This window comes from Zeus faber, assembly GCF_960531495.2.
Source record: "Zeus faber genome assembly, chromosome: 15".
Classification (NCBI taxonomy): domain Eukaryota; kingdom Metazoa; phylum Chordata; class Actinopteri; order Zeiformes; family Zeidae; genus Zeus; species Zeus faber.
Window position 1 is genome coordinate 27,689,562 of NC_137194.1, and position 21,139 is coordinate 27,710,700.

The 21,139-nt window shown below is 43.6% G+C and overlaps 1 protein-coding gene across 1 annotated transcript; it reads left to right on the top strand.

The window, feature by feature from the left end:
• Positions 1-1,964: 1,964 nt before the first annotated feature.
• LOC307241554 (transketolase-like) lies at positions 1,965-20,017 on the top strand (the record flags this gene model as incomplete). The annotated part of the gene is made up of 14 exons (XM_080015719.1): positions 1,965-2,071; positions 3,977-4,094; positions 4,767-4,880; positions 5,448-5,545; positions 8,802-8,993; positions 10,115-10,233; positions 11,888-12,084; positions 12,462-12,626; positions 14,443-14,599; positions 15,881-16,011; positions 16,137-16,220; positions 16,332-16,425; positions 16,683-16,805; positions 19,830-20,017. 14 exons carry the CDS (start codon positions 1,965-1,967, stop codon positions 20,015-20,017), a joined length of 1,887 nt encoding a protein of 628 aa, XP_079871845.1.
• Between the last annotated feature and the right edge of the window lie 1,122 nt (positions 20,018-21,139).

A 21,139-nucleotide genomic window follows, 5' to 3' on the forward strand; every position in this document is an offset into this window, starting at 1 on the left:
TCTATTTGATTGGTAAGTTTGACAACATTGCAAACCTTCATCAATGAAATACAAGATGCATATTTGAAATGTTGAGGTTATTTTTAATATCTTGCTGGAATTTTATGATTTTATGGTTGTTTTACACCTTGGTATAATGTATCTTATTGGCAAGAGAAAAAAAAAATTGCTTAATGTTTTTGGGAAATATTTGCAAATTGCATTCTTTTTTTATTCATTTTGTCAGTGTTAAATTTGGTTTGTTATGAATATTTTGTGATATTAAAGATTAAAAAAAAATAGTCATAATTATGGAATGGTATCTGATTTGGATTTACAAGTAATAATTCTGATACTTTTACTATACTATGGTTGTTTTGTGCCAATAGTGGCATCTATTTTTGAACGTGTAATATACACGTTTGCCAAGAGTGACCAGCAGAAGGCAGCATTTCTGTGATTTGGATTTGGTGAAGCGCTTGCATTGCCATAATAACATCAGATTTATTTTGGCATCCGCTTGGCAGTTCCCTGCAGTCACTCAGTCAAAATCTATTCCTGTGTTCTTAATCCATTTCTCGTTTGCTCCACCCGGCTCAAAATAACAATGTTGTTGTTTCAACCAATCTTTTCTGTAACGGGTAAAACAAAAGGCAAGGGAAAGGAAAATCTAACTGACAAATAACTTCATTGAAATACAATTCATTATTGAAATGCCATGTGTCCACTCGGACACTGGATGGAATTATCATCTTCCACTGGCCCAAATCAGGTAATCTGTCGGCACTATACCAACCCCGTAGGGAGAGAGTAATTAAGATTACTGCAAACCTCTTTTCTAATCCAGTACTGCCCATAGCGTAATCACATTTAGTGAAAGATACAATCATAGTGATTTCAGTTACTGATATGATTCTTTCATCCATACTTTCATCAAGGAAAGGACAAATGAACAACCGATTTAGACACATGTTAGAGGTACTATCCTTTCCCAGTTTTCCTGAAATACCGGGACCACGGATAATCCTAATTATACTGAGTGACTATAGAGTGAAAATCAAATCTACCAAAACGATCAAATATATGACAGAGGAAAGATTAAAGCGAGTGTTTCGAAAATATATTTCTTTATTTTACAAATGTTGATTTAAAATAAATTATATATGAACAATGTATTGTTTTTTTTCTCAACATTTTATAATGTAAAAAAAAAAAAAATACAACTGTAGAAATGCATTTCCACGTAGGTTTTTTTTTTTTTTCCTCCCCTTTTTGACATTTTATTTTCTCTAGGAGGGAGACGAGACTGAAGGACACGGAGAAGGAGCGTCACTAATGAGACGCGTCTGTTTGGGAGTGAACGAGGCTTTGTGCGTTTCTGCAGCCGCACAACAGCCCAGTGAACTTGACGAGAGGAGAAGGAGGCGGAGAACGAGCACCGCGCTGCTGTCTGCACTTTGAGCGGTGCTGCAACTCGGTCTGCGTCTGCGCGCACCTTGGATCTCCCTGCAGCGACACCCCCCCCACCCCCGCCCCCCGCCTTCAGTTGAGCTGTCTCTCACCCCCGCCTCTCATCTCTTCCCTCTCCTCCTCCCTCTCCGCCTTCCTCTCTGTCGCGCTCTCTCACCCTCCTCTTCCTCCCTCAATCCACCTCCCACCTCCCTCCCCCTTCTCTCTCTCCCCCTCCCTCTCCTCTCACCCTCTCATACCCCCTCCCTCTTCCTCCATCCCCCCTCTCCCTCTTCCTCCCTCTCACCCCCCCCTCTCTCTTCCTCCCTCCCTCTCTCCCTCTCACCCCTCCTCCCTCTCCTCCCTCCTCCCTCCTCTCTCTCCCTAACCCTTTTAACCCCTGCTGTCTCCCTCTGCGCTCACACGCACTCACCAGTTTCCTCCGCACGCACCGGGACAGGAGGGGGGGGCTTCTTCTTCTTTTTTTTTTTTTAACTCTTCTTTAACTTGCATTCGGCTCCTTCTTCGCTTCCCGGATGGAGGACTACCACAAGGCGGACCAGCAGACCGTGCAGGCGCTCAGGAGCGTCGCCAGCCGACTGCGGATCAACTCCATCAGGGCGACGACCGCGGCGGGCAGCGGGTGAGAACCAGAGCAGCCCGGGTGATGGAGCATCGGGGTGGTGCTGGGTTGGGTGGGTGGATGGATGGATGCGGGGCTTCTGGGGCATTACTCCCCAACAAATATTATTACGATATTGCGCAGAAACATTAATAACCTGGATGCCATGCGCAACCCCTTTGTATCCAGAGTTTTGATAACGAAATAGACAACAACAAAAAATATTTCTGACAAATAATTGTATATATCATAATAATGAATTAATAATTAACAAATAATTTGTTTAAAATTGAGGATTTGCTTGCGCAAGTATCAGATGTGCGCAAATTACGCACAAATTACGCGTTGCCCCGTTTCCGCCGAAATAGCATGATGATTCGATTTCTCCTTTCTGTAAACGAGATTAATATAATTTCACAATTTAAGCCCACCTAATGACTCGATAAACCACATTAACCACTTCCATCAACTGTTAGTTAGACCTGCAAGTCACAGTGAAGTGTCATGTAGGATTGGATAACTGAGTGTCCATGCGCTTTGGAGACCAGATCACCAAAATGCTGCAGCTGCACAGCTCCATAGTGTCCCTTCTCAACCCCCTTTGGATTTGCGGCTGCTTTGGCCGTTTTGTTAGCCGGCGGTTCTCAACTTCTGGGGTCAGTGAAGAGGTCCAGGGGGTCCCCAGCAAAGTCATTCTGTTTTGATTGTAATTTGACGCTTATCGCAAGTTAGGACAAAATCATTTCTAACAATAAAACTCTTCTCAGATCCGGGTCCAGAGACCCAGATATCAGATTATGTTATAGTGTATAACAAATTGAGGGCCCTTGATGTGAAAAAGATCTGAATCCAGTGGATCCGCCGCTTCAACCTGTCTGCTGCAGGTGTTGCACATGTGTGGTCCAGCAAATACTGTGAACAAATACAAAGACCACAGCTTGGGTGTTTCAGCAGCCTGGGTCAGGGATGTCATTTCCTTAACTGACTTGTCCTAACCCTTAGTTCCAATTTAGTCTATCAGATATTATTTCATTCTCCCTTTTCCATTGAAAAATTTGCTCTCAAAGCAATATTCACAACACTTTATCAAAATTCTCAATTATGGATACCTTCCATACTCTCGCCAACCTTTGAATTATAATCTAAATTATAATCTAGTTTCATGCTCCTTTATCAACGGATTATTTTATTCCAGGATAGTGGGAATAAGGCCTTTAATCTCGGAGTGTCTTGACGAGGTATCTCGGCATGGAGTTGCAAGGAAAGTGTGACATTAAAATACAATAATATTGTGTTATGTTTACTTTGATAACACATGGTACTTGCCCGTTTGTTCTGCTTGGAACTGTGTGTGGATGACGTGTATTGGGAGACCCGTTCGCCTTGGTCAACACAATGAGACAATGGTTAAATGAGTAACAAAGAGGAAAATGTGTTTATTTTGCAGGCATATTTTCCCCCAAAGTAATACTGTATCTAGTGTGTGTGTGTGTGTGTGTGTCAGTGTGTGTGTGTGTGTGTGTGTGTGTGTGTGTGTGTGTGTGTGTGTGTGTGTGTGTGTGTGTGTGTGTGTGTGTGTGTGTGTGTGTGTGTGTGTGTGTGTGTGTGTGTGTGTGTGTGTGTGAGAAAGGGGGAGGGAGAGAGAGAGCTGACACATATTGTGAATGTACTCAGTGATTGACAAACTCTGCCACAGTAAACCTGACGGGCATGCGTTCGTCCTGTGTAACTCTGCAGCCATAGATGTGCCCATTTGAATCAAGCCGCTGATGTTACTTGAAAACACATGTTGTCTTTTTGTGATTGCCTATCCTCATGAATTCAAGATGTCGTCATATATAGTGATTCACAATTCAGTAGTCTAAATTAATCCTAATAAGATCACGTGTGTGTGTGTTGCTAACTCTCATCTCTATGGTCCTGCAGCCACCCAACGTCATGCTGCAGTTCAGCAGAGATAATGTCGGTGCTGTTCTTTCATACCATGAAGTACTGCCCCGAAGAACCCCGCAACCCCAATAACGACCGCTTCGTCCTGTCCAAGGTGACACACACACAGAGACACACACTTTGACAAATATACAGTATATGTCAGTATCACACACATCTACACACACATGCATACACGTATATACACGTACATACACGGACAGATAAACACTGCCGTGCGTTCACAAGGTACGTGCATAAACACACACACACAATTATTCCCACTTCATCATGTTACCATTGTGTGTACACAAAATGTATGCACACAAAACAAGTACACACGCATAAACACAGTCATCAAACGTAAGACTTAGTGATCATACGTAAATTAAGTATAATTATCAATATGGGTCCTTGTCTGTACTCCTATGAACTCTTGATGTTATTTCATTCACTGTCAAGTTCTATTCCTCACTGAAGTTTGCATAAAGCCCAAAATGCCTTAAAATACTGAGATGTGTTCTCCCTCTGCCCAAAACACCGAGATCCATCGGTTGGTGTCTTGGCAAACTGGATTGACCCAGATCTCCCAGAATTCATTCAGACGACAACTCAATGAGGGAGGGAAACCTGACTGGGTTTCCCGGTCGGGTTTCCCCACAAACCTCCAACAAATTTGAATGTTGATGACTGTTTAAGAAGTCTTCTTACGTACTTGATGCTGATATATTTCATGCTTTATCTTGACCGTTAAACCGCCCCCCGCCACCACCCCGCTATCTCTCAGGGTCACGCAGCGCCCATCCTGTACGCCGTGTGGGCGGAGACGGGCTACCTGAAGGAGAACGAGCTGCTGAACCTGAGGAAGGTCGACTCCATCTTGGAGGGACACCCCGTGCCGGTGAGGACAGGAAGTGACATCACACATGCGCACACACAGGAAGTCACAGTCAAATTGCAACCTGTTTGTCTCTGAGCATACAGCATCAATATCGACACACATGTGCATATAAATACACACATTCTTTATACAAAAAATGTGTCTGTGGTAGGGGATTAAAAAAGAAGACACACACACACATACACACACACACAAAGCAGGACTATAATAACAAAGCTGTGTCTGTGTGACATAGACAGTCTGTCTTGTTGTTCTGTTAGACAGATGTAAATGAAAGACAGTGTTCACAGAAAGACAGTCATACACACACATGGACACTCCAGCTGGAAAAAAATGACTGCACTGCTGTTTGTATTTTTATGCATTCTGTATTTGGAAGCTGAAAGGATAATGAATAATATTAGACAGAAATGTAGGTTTACTTAACACTGTGTGTGTGTGTGTGTGTGTGTGTGTGTGTGTCTGTGTGTGTGTGTGTGTGTGTGTGTGTGTGTGTGTGTGTGTGTGTGTGTGTGTGTGTGTGTGTGTGTGTGTGTGTGTGTGTGTGTGTGTGTGTTCTCCTAACAGAAGCAGCAGTTTGTGGATGTGGCCACGGGGTCTTTGGGTCAAGGTCTGGGAGCTGCCTGTGGGATGGCCTACACCGGGAAGTACTTTGACAAGGCCAGGTCAGACACACACACACACACACACACACACACACACACACACACACACACACACGAGAGAGCGTGCTCCTGGCGGTGAGCCATCCTGACATATGACCTTAAACCCCGCTGGTTTGGAGCTGACCCTCTGCGACGGCTAGCTTAACCAGCCTCCTCCCAGACAGCGAGGCTGCGTGAGGAAACCTGCTCCGTAAGCCGCGATCAACACACAGACAGCAAGCAGCCACAACTGAAGGGTTTAGTCGTTTTATGGGACGTACACCTCAGGGATCAGCCCCTGGACCGTATGGCTCCCAAACGAGGCCCCGCCCCCCCGGACACCAAGGTTGCAGCTGGGAGCGATGCAGCGTTCTCGTCGTTAAAAACAACCTCCGACTTTGGAAGTGAGCAGCTGTCCACAGTGTGTCCAATTCACTGGGTTTTATTTATTTTTTAGCACGGGTGATTATTCGATGTTCTGTCTGACAAGTCCCTTTTAATTTGGATTTCACATTCCACACAAAGCCAATGTGCTCCACACAAAATAAAAGCACTAAGAGTAAATATAAGTAAAATAAATAAAAATACATACAAATACAGACAAAACATGCGCGGCGCGGCGCTTTGGTGGAATTGTGGTTGCACTGCTTTCCAAAACAACTCTGCATCTCTTTGTTCTGCTGCGTTCCAGAACCAACTGCACGGAATCATGTGGAACAATAGAGATGAAAATCTGGAAAAATCAACCAGTCAACCGCATTTTGTTCATGCCGCTTATCTTTTTTTTTCTTTCAACTAGAGATCCCAGCATCTAAAATATGTTACATATGTTTTGGGCTTTTTATTTTAAGAATAGCGCCGGGGGGAGGTAGTAGATGGTTTATGCCGTAGTCCACATGAAGAGTGGGAAAAGCCACGCTTACCTCTTTATGTCACCCCCCCCCCCCCCCGTCTGCATTCTGTGTGCACTAAATTTCTTACGCTCTAATAGTCCTACACGCTAGAGATGCTGACTGCCCAAACATACATGTGTGCGTGTGTGTGTGCCTGCATATGTGCGTGCGTGTGTGTGTGTGTCACAACAGCTTGTCAAGCTAATTCAATGCAACATGAAGCCTCAATATTTACTTGGAGGAGGCGGTATCACAGCAGTCATGAATAAAACCATGATACAGCCCTCTGCTGTAAAGCATTGTGGGATTTGTAGTTGTACAATACTTGAAGAAGCTGTGTAGGTAGTAAGCTGTGCACAGCCACAACTTTGATATAGGGAATCAAAACAGGAAATATATATAACACTCAAATATGAATATGACAAAGACCCCAATATGACAAAGACCCCATTTGGCTCAAAGGACTTTCCTCGCACAAATGTATTCTTAAGTCACAGGAACATTATGAGGACACTAGCGCTGTGACATTTACAATTTGTATTATGTATTGGCTTTAGTCTACTTACTATCTATGCCCCTTGTCCATTAAATAGTCAGTTTAAAAGTCAATGGGGTTATTTTTCAATTTTACTTCCACCTCCACCAATTTTCCACTAAACCATTTTTTTTTAATTTCATGATGACCCTAACCCATGAGGGGTTGTACAGACCTATATAAGACGGCAAAATCAGCTCAAAAACCGAGGGCGGTGACGCTAGTATTGAGGGTGTTGCAGACAGTATTGCCACAGTGACATAGAAAAACCTTAAAACCTGAATAGAATAATGACGGTGGACTTTAATGCCCCAGAGGTAAAATGGTAAAAAAAAAAAGTACGTTTTCTTAGAGCTCAAACATCCCTCTGAGCGGCGGTGAGGGCGTGGATCTCACAGAGAGAAGTCTGAATCAACCTGTCTGATGCATTTAAAACTGACAGCAAGATGATAATTACTGCTCAGTGTTCAGAACATTCCTCTTCTCTCGAACAATTCACTGGATTTCTTTGATTTGAAACCGGTGGTTATACCCCACAGAACTACTACAACTAGTCTTCTAGGACTAAGACTAGTCTAGTACTAGACAATCTACTAGTTCTATTCACCCTTCTTGAGGCGTTTCAGCATGCTGAGTTTTCTCACTGACCAGTTATTGAGTTTAATGCCATAAACCTTTTGAAATCCATGCAGAAACAGACAATGGAACCAGGTGTAGAAGGAACTCCTCCACTCTTCTCTCCATCCCTCCTACGCTTCTTCCTGCCACCCTTTTCAGTTCACCTCCATTTTTCTATTTTCTCACTGTGTCCATCGCTCTCTTTGCTGCACGCTTCACTGGGACTCTATCTTCACCTTTTATTACTTCTTACTTTCTCATCTTGTTTCCTCTCCTTTCTTTCTCTCTTCCTTTGGTTCTTACATCTGTTGTTCTTTCTTTTTTTTTTTCCTGTTTTTCTGTCTTTCTTTCTTTCATCTTCCTCTCTTTCTTTCTTTCTTTCTCTTGCTCTCTTTCTTCCTTAATTTCTTTCTGGGGTTGGGAGTAGGAACATGTGCCCTAATGTTGTGTGTCTTTCTTTCTTTCTCCCTTTCTTCTCTTCTCTTCTCTTTTCTTTCTTTCTTTCTTTCTTTCTTTCTTTCTTTCTTTCTTTCTTTCTCTCTCTCTCTCTCTCTTCCTCTCTCTCTCTTTCCTCCTGTCTTTCTTTCTGGGGTTGGGAGTAGGAATGCGTGCCCTAATGTTTGGTGTCTCTGCTGATCTTCCAGCTTTAATGAGAATGTGTCTATTTGACTGGAAAGCTGTCAGCAGTCATTACACCATGCAAGCGGAGAGCAGGGTGTGTGTGTGTGTGTGTGTGTGTGTGTGTGTGTGTGTGTGTGTGTGTGTGTGTGTGTGTGTGTGTGTGTGTGTGTGTGTGTGTGTGTGTGTGTGTGTGTGTGTGTGTGTGTGTGTGTGTGTGTGTGTGTGTGCGTGCGTGTGCATGCGGGCGTACGTGCGGGCGTGTGTGTGTGTGTTGTGGCACAGGGGGGGTCTATAGGAGGTGACAGTTATGAGGAGGAGGAGGAGAAGTTGCAAGACAAAGAATGCTCAGTCTACTGTGCCAGACAATAAAATATTATCTATCTATCTATCTATCTATCTATCTATCTATCTATCTATCTATCTATCTATCTATCTATCTAGTCATCATTTAGCATATCAGTCTGTTTATTCAGCTATCATTCAGCATATTCTACAAATGCTAAAAGTATCTCTCTCTCTCTCTCTCTCTCTCTCTCTCTCTCTCTCTCTCACTCTCTCTCTCTCACTCTCTCACTCTCTCTCTCTCTCCCCCTCTTGCTTCCTCCCCTAGCTACCGTGTGTACTGCCTGCTGGGTGATGGGGAGCTCTCCGAGGGCTCCGTGTGGGAGGCCATGGCCTTTGCCTCCTACTACCAGCTGGACAACCTGGTGGCCGTCTTGGACATTAACCGCCTGGGCCAAAGCGATCCTGCGCCGCTCCAGCACCACGTGGAGAAGTACCAGCGCCGCTGCGAGGCCTTTGGGTGAGTTTGGCTGGGAGTCCTTGGAGAGTTGGTGTCCCACCCCTCTGTTAAGCCAGTTAGAGAGGCAGATGGACAGTATGCATGAAATGCCAAGAGCATTAATATCATCACTGAGTGTTCAGTATTTGAAAGATTTCAACTTTGAGTCCAGCCAGGTACAGTAGATCAACCAAAACACTAAAACGCAGCCAGATCATTTCAGGGTATTGAATTGTTCAAAAAATAACTTCTCCAGCAGCTTCGCCAGAAGACCAGTTACAATACATGATGGGTCAGAGAATTTCAAGTCAATTCGTAAGTCAAATGTATTTATGCAGTCCTTTATCACAGGTCAGTTTCAACACGCTTTACAGACCCAGATTCAGAGAACAGTTGGATGGAACCTCTAAGATGGGCAAAGGAAACCTCCCAAAACCCAGAGGGGAAAAGATTGAACCTCGATAGAGGACCTCAACAGGCTACCAAACAGGGTGTGTCAGGGTGTTAAGAACAGGAAAACAGGAAGACAAGTAAAGTAAAAACTTCCAATTGTCCAAAGTACTGTAGTAAAGGGAAATTGAAAACAAGCATTTATCCATAGTTATTTAGGAGTTAAGTCTCGGTGGTTGTCCACACCTCAGACTCGGACTGAGATCTCCTTCCATCAGCCTCATCATTGCCCTTGAGAAAGCACAATCTGTTGGTTTATTCATGTTATTGGTGTATGCATACAGTGTAGGAGCTATGGCTACGTATTAACAGGTTATTTACTGACTTTACTGATTTACTTACTGACTGATCCTTAATCTGCATACTTCAGTACTCTTCCACAGTTTCACACCGCTTCTTTTAAAGATATCTAAAGTGAGCTTCTGTCTCTGGGTACTTTTTGGGAAAGTGTTAAGCTTGCTGCATAGCCACGTAGAAGAGTGGTAAAAATTGTATTTTAAACTACAAAAATAATTTTACGAATTTTAGACTAATCTGCATCTCCATAACATTTATATTAGCATTTCATAGTATTTCCTGTTTCTTTGGGTTCCAGTGATGGTCCTCCTCCGAAATGTCCCTGGTTCAGTATGGTGCGTCTGACTTCTGATTCAAAGCCGAATCTCTGTGTGTGCGTTTGTTTTGTCCGTCAGGTGGCAGGCTGTCATCGTGGACGGCCATAGCGTAGAGGAACTCTGCAAAGCCCTGAGCCAGCCCCGCCACCAGCCCCTCGCCATTATCGCCAAGACCATCAAGGGAAAGGGAATCCCAGGTGAGAAAATCAAACGCACCCTTCGGAGCAATGACAACCATCTGTCTCGGAACACAGGGTTAGCCCGTGCTGTTCAGCTTGAAATAAGAGCATTTCAAAGAACACAGCCTTTATAAATTATAAGGAGGTGCTCTAGACATAAAATGATGAACTTGATGGGAATTTTGCTCGCATCATGTTCAGCTTATTTAGAATATTTACTGCATTCTGGGCTTCTTTGACTCATATTTATATTTAAAATACATTCGAAGAATGAATCCCCCCTTGAAATGAATCATATTGTTTTCACATTACTTTGGAGAGAAAACTGCACTGAGGGGTTATAAAAGTACAGCATCACACCTCCCAAGCAGGATAATCCTCTCCATTCCTTTGACCCCTACTCTCTCTAAACCCTGCTGATGACTAGGTAAAACTACTACAAACACCTTGGAGTAGTACTTCAATAGGTCTGCATACCCACCCAGCCCCCACTCGGGGGTCTGAGGGGTCCACCTCAACCCGCCCTAATTCCAGCCGCGGTCTGCTGCTTAAGCTGTTGCAGCTCTGTAATCCCTCAGAATGTGCAGGATACACTCGCTGCAGCGGAACATTGTGCCTTTGTTGTGATAAAGCCGGCAGGGCAGCATGTGCACACGTGTATGCATGAGATGGATGGAGGGAGAGAGAGGGTGAATGAGGCGGCGGTATAAAGGCATTTTCTTCTTGGTTGGACAAATGAAATGTAAGGGTTAAGAAAGCGCAGCAGCCAGAGGTACAGTTGGTACAAGGTGGTGTTATGTGTGTAAATCCACCAGTGTGTGTGTGTGTGTCTGTGTGTGTGTCTGTGTGTGTGTGTGTGTGTGTGTGTGTTGTTGTATCCTGTCAGATTTTTCATGACCTGTGACCTCTGGAGCCTCTCATTATCTTCCAGCGATGTGGAAGTTTATTAAGAATGTGTCAAGTAGGCAGGATCCAGTCTTATAGTGTGTGTGTGTGTGTGTGTGTGTGTGTGTGTGTGTGTGTGTGTGTGTGTGTGTGTGTGTGTGTGTGTGTGTGTGTGTGTGTGTGTGTGTGTGTGTGTGTGTGTGTGTGTATACTCCACACCATCCACCTGCAGCATGTGCTGCAACAACATGGTACTAGATACTTTATACAACACTAGATACTAGATACAACACATATATTTAATAAGTTTGTATGTGATCCTTTTCTTAAGGCGCGATAATCCTGTACCAGCCATTTATTAGACTTTTTGAGAAGGCAATTTTTTTTCCCTTTATTCCATAGATCAGTGAATATAGACTGGGGTATATTGGGGTAGGGAGGGACAGACAAGAAGGAGAGACATGCAACAAATCACTGCAGGCCAGATTTTAACCTGGGGTGGCTGCGTGGTGTCTGTGCAGTATCTGGAAACTATATAAAATAGCTTCAATCAGCTACAATCACTTTGACTCTTAAAACTCGTAAACCCTTAAAAATCGACTTAGTGATATGAATGTCATATTGGTGTAAATGTAACCCACTTTTTGTCGTGTGTGTGTATGTGTGTGTGTGTGTGTGTGTGTGTGTGTGTGTGTGTGTGTGTGTGTGTGTGTGTGTGTGTGTGTGTGTGTGTGTGTGTGTGTGTGTGTGTGTGTGTGTGCGTGTGTGCATTCTTTTTTTTTTTCAGGGGCTGAGGATAAGAACGGCTGGCACGGGAAGCCCCTGCCCAAGGACATGGCTGACAGTGTGGTTAAGGAGCTGCAGAGCCGCATCGTCAGCAGCACCAAGCGCCTGTACCCTGCTCCGCCCAACGAGGACGCTCCGCCCATCAGCCTCCGCAACATCCGCATGCCGAGTGCACCCAGTTACAAGCCCGGGGACAAGGTAGGGACCCTGGAGCGAAACTGGGGGGTCGGCTCCACTGAGAAATATGCATACAGTGGGTTTAGAAAGTATTTATTGGACGACTTTTTTTTATCCAAACCTGAATTGTCAATAATTTGGAGTCAATACGAGTGATTGGCATCAGAATATTTAGAAGAAGATTAATTTTCAAGATGAATTGCTGATTATTGGTTTGATTTTTGTGGAACTCAAATAAGCAAGGGACTGATGTTTGACTGTATTAGATCAACACCCACCCAGACCCTCACCCATCCTAACCCTAACCCTAACCCATTAGATCTAGCCCTAACCCTAAAGCTAACCCTAACGCTAACCTGTTGATCATTTTGATTGAGTGCATCTCTCTCCTGGCTCAGATGGCCACCAGGAAGGCGTACGGCATGGCCCTGGCCAAGCTGGGTCGCTACAATGAGCACGTGATCGCTCTGGATGGAGACACCAAGAACTCCACCTTCGCCGAGCTATTCAAGAACGAGCACCCCAACCGCTACGTTGAGTGCTACATCGCCGAGCAGAACATGGTAGGACTTCCCGGTGGTTGCAGCTCCAAGACGTGAATTTGTGGGAGAAAAAAAGCTTTAAAAGAGTTAAAAGTAATGTTATTCTCCCTTGTAAGTCGCTTTGGATAAAAGCGTCTGCTAAATGACTAAATGTAAATGTAAATGTAAAAGAAATGCACAGGAAGGGTACATCTTTATTTTCCCAATGTGAGGTTTGCAGATAGAACCCGACAGTGTTACAATTGGAATATAGTTGGAGTATACAAACAAATGTTCTCCCAATTTCGAAATAGCCTATAGTTCAGCCCCTGGACTTTGACTAAAAAACAGATTATTTAGACCTTTACCCAAATCTTATAGATAGGTGAGTCGTCTGTAGTTTTCCCAAGATAGATTAATTACAGAAGCCTCATTGTCAAAATGTCACATGAAATATTAAGTTACTTCAATAAGCATTCTCTCGTACTGTGCTCTTTTGCAGAGCCTGGCAGACCTATACGTTCACTACGCACTATGCAAGGGCCCCGCCTCCCCCTCATGTAAAAATGGGTGTCAGAGTTGCCAAGTCCTCTCATAATACGCAACTTTGGGCTTTGGGTCGTTTGAAAAAAATCACAGGTCGCCGGTTGCATTCTTTTGGGCTTGTTTTAATAAATATTACGTTGTTACGAAAATCTGACAAGCAACTTGATCTTTTGACATTTGCGGTTGCTATTTTCCCCGATTGACTGATTGATACTTTCTTCTCACAACCTCACAATAATATCTGTGCTTTAGTGTAATTCCCCCTCCCGCAAATCCCCATATGGACCCCACCCGCCCGATACATTGGCAAAAAATCAAGTTGTAATTCCAAGAGCACTGTGGTGTCAGGTGTGACAATGGCAAATGGTTTACGTGACTCACAGGTCAGGTAGGAGGGCCCATTAGCAGAATTTTGTTTAGGGCCCCAGGGAGGTCAGGACCAGCTCTGCTCTTATGCCTAGTATACACTAGGAAATACCTTTTAGGGGTTGAGTTAATGCTCTTCAAGCAGCTTGCCAAAAATAAACCAGTACATCATTTATTTATTGAGACTTTCCTGTCATGTTTGCATGCAGACTCAGGTGTCATTGTCTCACCTTAATCCCTCACGCTCCAGAGGTTTGATCTCCTTACGAAGTCAAATCTCCTTCTCACTGTTTGATATCTCATATTACAGCCACAAAGCCAGAGATGGGATATTAAATAACATGGATTGGAGACTTTCCCACAAAAAAGAAGTGGAATTACTGACATTTTCAGCTGCAATAACAGTGAAATCACTGTTTTTGAAGAGCCTGTGTTCATTATTTTCAATCGTTGATCTATCAGCTAAATGTGTTTAAACAAAACCAGAAATAACATTAAACTTAAAAAAATAAGACATAGAATGGGAACTCAGTGCAGCTATCAGAAAATAAACACCTCTAATAACTGTAATGAATCATTGTACTTTTTTCTTCTCTCCTCCTCTCTCCCCCCTGTACTCTCTTCTCTCCTCCTCCTCTTGTCTCCTCTTTTCTCCTTCTCTCCTCTCCCCTCTTCTCTCTTCCCCTCCCCCTCTCCTCCTTCTCCTCTCCCCCTCCTCCCCTACTCTCCTCTCCTCTCTTCCCTCTCCATCTCTCCACTCTCTCCTCCTCTCTCTTTTCTCCTCCTCTCCTCCTCCTCCTTCTCCACTCTCGTCTTCTCTCTCGTTCCTCTCTTCTCCTCCCCCCTCTCCTCTCTCTCTCCTCTCTCCTCTCCCCTCACCTCCTCTCCTCTCTCCCCTCACCTCCTCTCCTCTCTCCTCTCCTCGTCTCTCATCCCACCTCTCCAGGTCAGTGTAGCGATCGGCTGTGCTGCTCGGGATCGTAACGTGGTGTTCGCCAGCACCTTCGCCACCTTCTTTTCGCGGGCGTACGACCAGCTCCGCATGGCGGCCATTTCTGAAAGCAACATCAACCTGTGCGGCTCCCACTGTGGCATCTCCATCGGTCAGTCTGCTTAGTGACGTCTGACCTCTCATTATGGTTTATTTTGCTGCATAGTGACTTCTGTGGATCCGTTCTGTCCCTATTCTGGACCCTTAGTTACATGAGATAATATATAAAACAGTTCTGTCTTACTTACATTGATATGCAGTTAAGTGGATTCATGTTCTATAATTACAATATATTCGACAAGACATTAAAGTGGTAATCCATAACATTATTTTGTTTAAAAAAACATATTTGCAACTATTCTTTTTAGCTCGCACTTGATAAGAAACGGCCATTTAATCAGTTTGCATTATGTATGTGCTCCTCTAATGCTGTTTCCATTGTTGGTGGCGGGGGCGCTGATATTATTGATTGCCACTTAAACAAGGTGGAAGCTACCTGATCTGTTACCATCCGTCCCACAGAACACGAAAGCTACATCAGAGTCGTATTTAGTATTCACATTCAAAACATAAACAAGTTATATAGAATATGTTCTATTATTTAAGAAAAGATACTTGAAGACATGAAATCTTTTATTCTTGTCCTGTCCATCATTCATGTTCGATATTACCTAAAAGTACAAGTCTCAAAGTGTTGAATGAGCTCCCTGTTAAGATACTGGATTGTTTAGTAGAAAAGTCATTGTTAGGTATCGTAGTAGTATTTTATTGTCCTGATGTATTTTCCCTTCTAGTGGGTTGAATCCTTTTTCACATGAGTTGAACTTCCCTGACCTTCTTCCTTCACCTCACTTTTAAATCCTTCCGTGTTGGTCACCTCTTCCGTTTTGTCTACCCTTCACACCCAGTATCAGCACTCCTTCCTTCCTCCCTTCCCCTCTCCCTCTCTGTGTGACATGGAAGTGATGGTGGGATGGCCCGATCCTTTCTCACCTCCTCCTCTTCCTCCTCCTCCTCCTCCTACTCCTACTCCTCCTCTTCCTCCTCCACCTCCTCAGGTACACAGCATGCCCACGCCGACCCACTGAATGCATGCCAGTCCGGTGGAATTCACTGTTTTTAGCTGTGGAAATGAGAGGTTGTGTCAGTATTCAGTATTCAGATTTAAAGAGAGACATCCACAGCAGGGGGCACAAGCTTTGTCAATATTCTAAAAATTCTAAAGTTTCTTTAGAATTCTGTCAAGAATGGAAAATCTTTTAATGAGTTAGTGAGTCAGTACCTGATTTTGTGTGTGTGTGTGTGTGTGTGTGTGTGTGTGTGTGTGCGTGTGCGTGTGTGTGTATGTGTGTGTGTGTGTGCGCGTGCGTGCGTGTGTGTTTGTGTGATTTAGGTGAGGATGGGCCCTCTCAGATGGGTCTGGAGGACTTGGCCATGTTCAGAGCTCTGCCCACAGCAACAGTGTTCTACCCTAGCGACGGCGTTTCCACTGAGAAGGCTGTGGAGCTCGCCGCCAACACAAAGGTACCCAAGATAAAATTTTCCACTTGGTGTCAGTCATTTTTGAATATACTTTGGTATAAATACCTAAGTACATTTGGTTAAATATTTGGGATCCCCAGCAATGTTATTTCCCCTGTTTATTTCAGGGATTGTGCTTCATCCGGACTAGCCGCCCAGAGAACAACATACTGTACAACAGCAATGAGGACTTCCACGTGGGGCAGGCCAAGGTCTTGAATGTCCCTAACAGACTATCGATTATTATTACTATTATTATTATGATTATTATTATTATTATTACGCGGCCTTTAAAATTGGCTTTCCTGCATTTCACTTCCTAGATTGTGTACAAAACCAACGACGACCAAGTGACTGTGATCGGAGCAGGAGTGACCCTTCACGAAGCTCTGGCTGCTGCTGAACTACTAAAGAAAGGTAGGTGGTGGGGGAAAGACACAGAAAAGGACAGAGAGAGAGAAAGAAAGAGGTGATGGTGAAGGGAGAATATTTTTGTTGTGCTAACGGGGGTTGTGCTGCATGTGTCTTTTCATGACAGAAATAAACAAACAAACAAACAAATAGAGAGGAAGAAAATGCCCTGTACATACATTTTATGATAATTAAATCCTGAAAAAACACACACTTCCTCTGTAAAGCTCTGTATGTGCATTCATCTCTCCATGCTTTAACAGAGAGAATCAATATCCGTGTGATCGACCCGTTCACCATCAAGCCCCTGGACTCCAAGACCATTATTGAAAATGCCAGAGCGACCAGGGGACGCATCATCACGGTGGAGGACCACTACTATGAAGGTACACGGAAAAAAAAAATCTACTTATCACCTTAACAAGACTGACTGGAACTATGAAACCAAACATAAGACCAGGAATTAAATCGTTAACATCTTTTAACCTAAACTATATATAGGAGCCCATAACATGTAACACATAACATGCAGTGATTTTGCATCAATATAACATTTTGTGGACTGTAAGAGTATAGTTCTTAGAGTTCTATCACAATATATATTTTTATTGTTTTATGAAAGCTTAAATTAAAACTTTTACCTTGGTAGATCGTTTTGTTTCATTCTAGTTGTTTTTTTTTAAATAAATTTAGTTGGGTTTTTTTCGCAGTGTATCAGCTCCTGGATGCGACAGTAGAGAGAAAGATGAAGGGGATGCAATGCAGCAGAGTGAGGGAATGATGGAATGCAAGTGGAGGAAAAAGGAAGAAAGATGTGCTAAATATATATAGCTAAAGTATATATATTTATAGAGTGATAGATGGATATATACTGTATATAGATAGATAGATGGATAGATAAATAAATATGAATGATAGATAGATGGATAGATGGATGGATAGATAGATAGATAGATAGATAGATGGATGGATAAATACATAGATAGATAGATGGATGGATGGATAAATACATAGATAGATAGATGGATGGATGGATAGATAGCAGACAGATTAGGGGGGGAGGGGCTTGCGGAGCCTGTCAGGGATTTTTAATTTCAGCGCCGGCCTTTGGGCTCCAACTGACCTACATACCAACATGACAAAATCTAGAGTCCGAAATGTCCTCTTTGCTCTTTCTCTCTCTCTCTCTCTCTCTCTCTCTCTCTCCCCCTCTGTCTCCCTCCTGGTTCTGTATGTATCTCTTTGTTTTTTTTCAGTGTGTTTCTACAAGTATCTCTGTTTTCTTGTTATTATTGCTGAGCAAAAAAATATAATACACACCCACATGCACACAGCTGAAATAACGTCTAGCGGGCATTTCCATAAATTAACCTTTACACACACACACACACACACACACACACACACTAAACCTTTACTCTCAACAATGTTCAATATGACTCCTGTTCAGATACATATTCATAGTTTTACACACACTCACAAATTGGTACACAATGGATGTAAGTAAGTAAGTCATTTTTATTTATGAGGTGCCTGCCTAAACGAGAGTTCCAATGTGCTGTACAATGAAAACATTAAAAATAGAAATCAAATAGAAAGTTAGAAACAGAAAAACCAAAAATATGAACATTTAAAAACTGCACAGAATGTGTAAACACACATTACAAAACAAAGTACTTAAGAAACAAGCAAGTTTTTAACAGCTTCTTAAAAACATCCACCGACTGCAGGTTTTTTTTACAGCTAAGGGAAGATGGTTCCAGAGCGTGGAGCTGCAACTGCAAAGGCTCGGTCACCCTTACTTTTTAGTCCCCTTTGGGGACAGCCAGAAGGCCTTGTTCAGAGACCTGAGAGATCTCACTGAGGCCAGGAGACACAATAATTCAGAGATGTAAAGTGGGGCCAGCCAGTGTAGTGCTTCATAGGTGATTAAAATCATTTTAAAATAATTTCTGCAGTCAATGGATAACCAATGTAGAGCAGCCAACACTGGAGTGATGTGTGACCTACGTTGTGTCTTGGTAAAGCGTCTAGCGGCCGCATTTTGGACCAACTGGAGCCGAGAAACATTTCAATTATAAAGATGGGAAGAGACAAAAACATGAATGACTTTATCCAGATCTTGAAAGGATAATGCAGATTTGATTTTGGCAATGTTTCTTAGTTGAAAGAAACATGATTGGGCCAATTTCTTTACATGCAACTCAAAGTTCATGTGTTGGTCAAAGAAGATTCCAAGGTTTTTTGAGGCTGGCACATTCTCTGCTAAAGGACCAATTGATTGCTGTATTTTATCATAAATGCTCTGAGGGCCTATGTGGCAGTTTTGCCTAGCACATGCCACCCAAGTGACATTTTCAGGGACCTCCGGCACAGAAACACAGACGACGGGGTTGTAGACACACCAGTTTATTGTAGAGAGTGGGCTAAGTGGAACAAGCCCAGGAGTAGATAGACATGTGTCATGATAAGGGCTCCTCTCCTGAGTGAATGTGGGGATGGGGGTTTTACCTGTTGCTCGTACGCCAGCAACTGGTATGCAGCCACTCTGGTCCTGGGCCCCAATTACCTTGACCCAGGACAAGTGTGGCAACTCAAACCACCCCATCCCCACATAAGGAGTTCTGTCATGTCAGGGTTAAGCTGGAGGAAGTTATATAACATTCAGTCCTTGATGGCTATTCAGCAGTCCTGCATGGTAGAGCGCTTACGAAGGTCATTCTGTTTGAATAAGAAGTAAAGTTGTGTATAGTCCGCATAACAATGATAAGAAATACATGACTAAAATGACTAATTAAGAAACCAAGGGGAAGTATGTACAGGGAGAAAAGTATAGGACCAAGGATTGAACCTTGGGGCACACTCAAGTCAGCAGAGCAGATGAGGAGACATAATCATCACTAGAACACGCCACAGAAAACGCTACCTGACAAGTTGGAGGCAAACCAACCAAGGGCAGTCCCAGATATACACACCCATTGCTGAAACCTACTAAGGAGAATAAGCCTAAATAAGTCAAAAGCCGGATTTTCCTCCCCTCTCTAGGGTTAGAAGGTGCCGCCCAACTGTCCTTGGACTGTGGACGTGTTAAGCCATCTGAGTGGACATGGCTCTGGAAATAACCCGAGAAAGTTCCATTACATTAAGCAGACGCTTTTATCCAAAGCGACTTACAATTATTCAAACACCATGACGCAGCCATCAGGAGCAACTAGGGGTTGAGTGTCTTGCTCAAGGACACTACAGCATGCTAGCAGGAGGAGCCTGGGATCAAACCAGCAACCTTTAGATTACTAGTGACCAGCTCTACCTCCTGAGCCACCAACCCCATAGGAGGTACTGTACAGGAGGTACAAGTTGTACTGTACGTATATGTAACCCCTCTGTCCGTTCCTGACCCCCTCCCCCAGGTGGTCTTGGTGAGGCGGTGTGCTCTGCGGTGGTGAATGAAAGCGGCATCACCGTGCAGCGTCTGGCCGTGTCGCAGGTTCCCCGCAGCGGGAAGCCCAACGAGCTGCTGCGAATCTTCGGCATCGACCGCGACGCCATCGCCCAGGCCGTCCGCAAGGTCCTCAGCAGCTCCGCCAACGCCAAGTAGAAAATAAAGGATAAAAGAAAGATTTGGCAGCGGTGGCAACGCGGGCCATGGTTATCATGGTGACAGCAAACAAACAAACGTAAGAGGGAGGGGACGCACTTCTGGCCCGCCCTCACTCTCTCGCTCTCCTTCTCCAGGACCAAAAAATAAATGATATCAAAACAATTTTGATTAAAACAATTAAAGTATTTCTGTTTAACTGTCATTGATGTTGTCTTGCCATCCCATATCCCATCCCAAACCTTTCGCCCTTGATTTGCCCCATATTTTGTGAATTCAGTAAAATGAAATACTCTGGCGCACCCCCCCCCCCCCACCCTCCCACCCACCCAGCCCTCCACCCCCTGAGAAAGGTCTGGTGAAAGCAGTGAAACGTGTTTTGGAGTGAAGTGAAGTCATTTCTGGTTAAACCCTGTTTTTTCCTCATTGAGCCCCATAGCAACGTTTTAACGTCTGCACACAGCACTGTTTTGTAATATCCCTTCCCCACCTCCTCCCAGGTAGAGCAAGCTGAGGGTGGAGAAACTGTGGTTCTTCTTTTTGGTCTATTTGAGCACTGACTGTTTTTACTGGCTTTTTGACCCTGTATTGGACGATGGGGCTGCGTCACACCAATAAAGGGATGGTTTCTTCACACTTCACGTGTCTGACTTTTCTCTCCGGGGTTTTCAGCTGCTGGAAAGGTGGGTTGCAAGGAGATGAGTCCTTGAAAAGTGCCTTGAAATGAGATGGCGTAGATGCGTCTGTCCGTTTCACGTGTAAAGGGACACTCAGATGAAGTGACTCTTGGAACTACACTGCAAAGAACAAATAAAACCTTAACAAGGAAGTAGACCTTGAAAATAATGTTTATTTTATCCGTCTTTTTAAATAAAATGACTGAGTTAGAGTTGTCTATGTAAGATTATGCAGCTAACTTTGAGGAAAATATGTCTTCAGCTGTCTTACTTGGGGAAAGCAGCTCAAAAAGCAACTTATTTAACTAGATAACTAGAGTAAATTAAATGTTAAATAAGTCACTTTTTAAAGAGAACTGCAGAGGCTTGACGCTCTACAATCTCAAAGAAAGAAAACCTGTTTTGTTATTTAAAGAATAGTTTTTTATGATACTATAATATAATT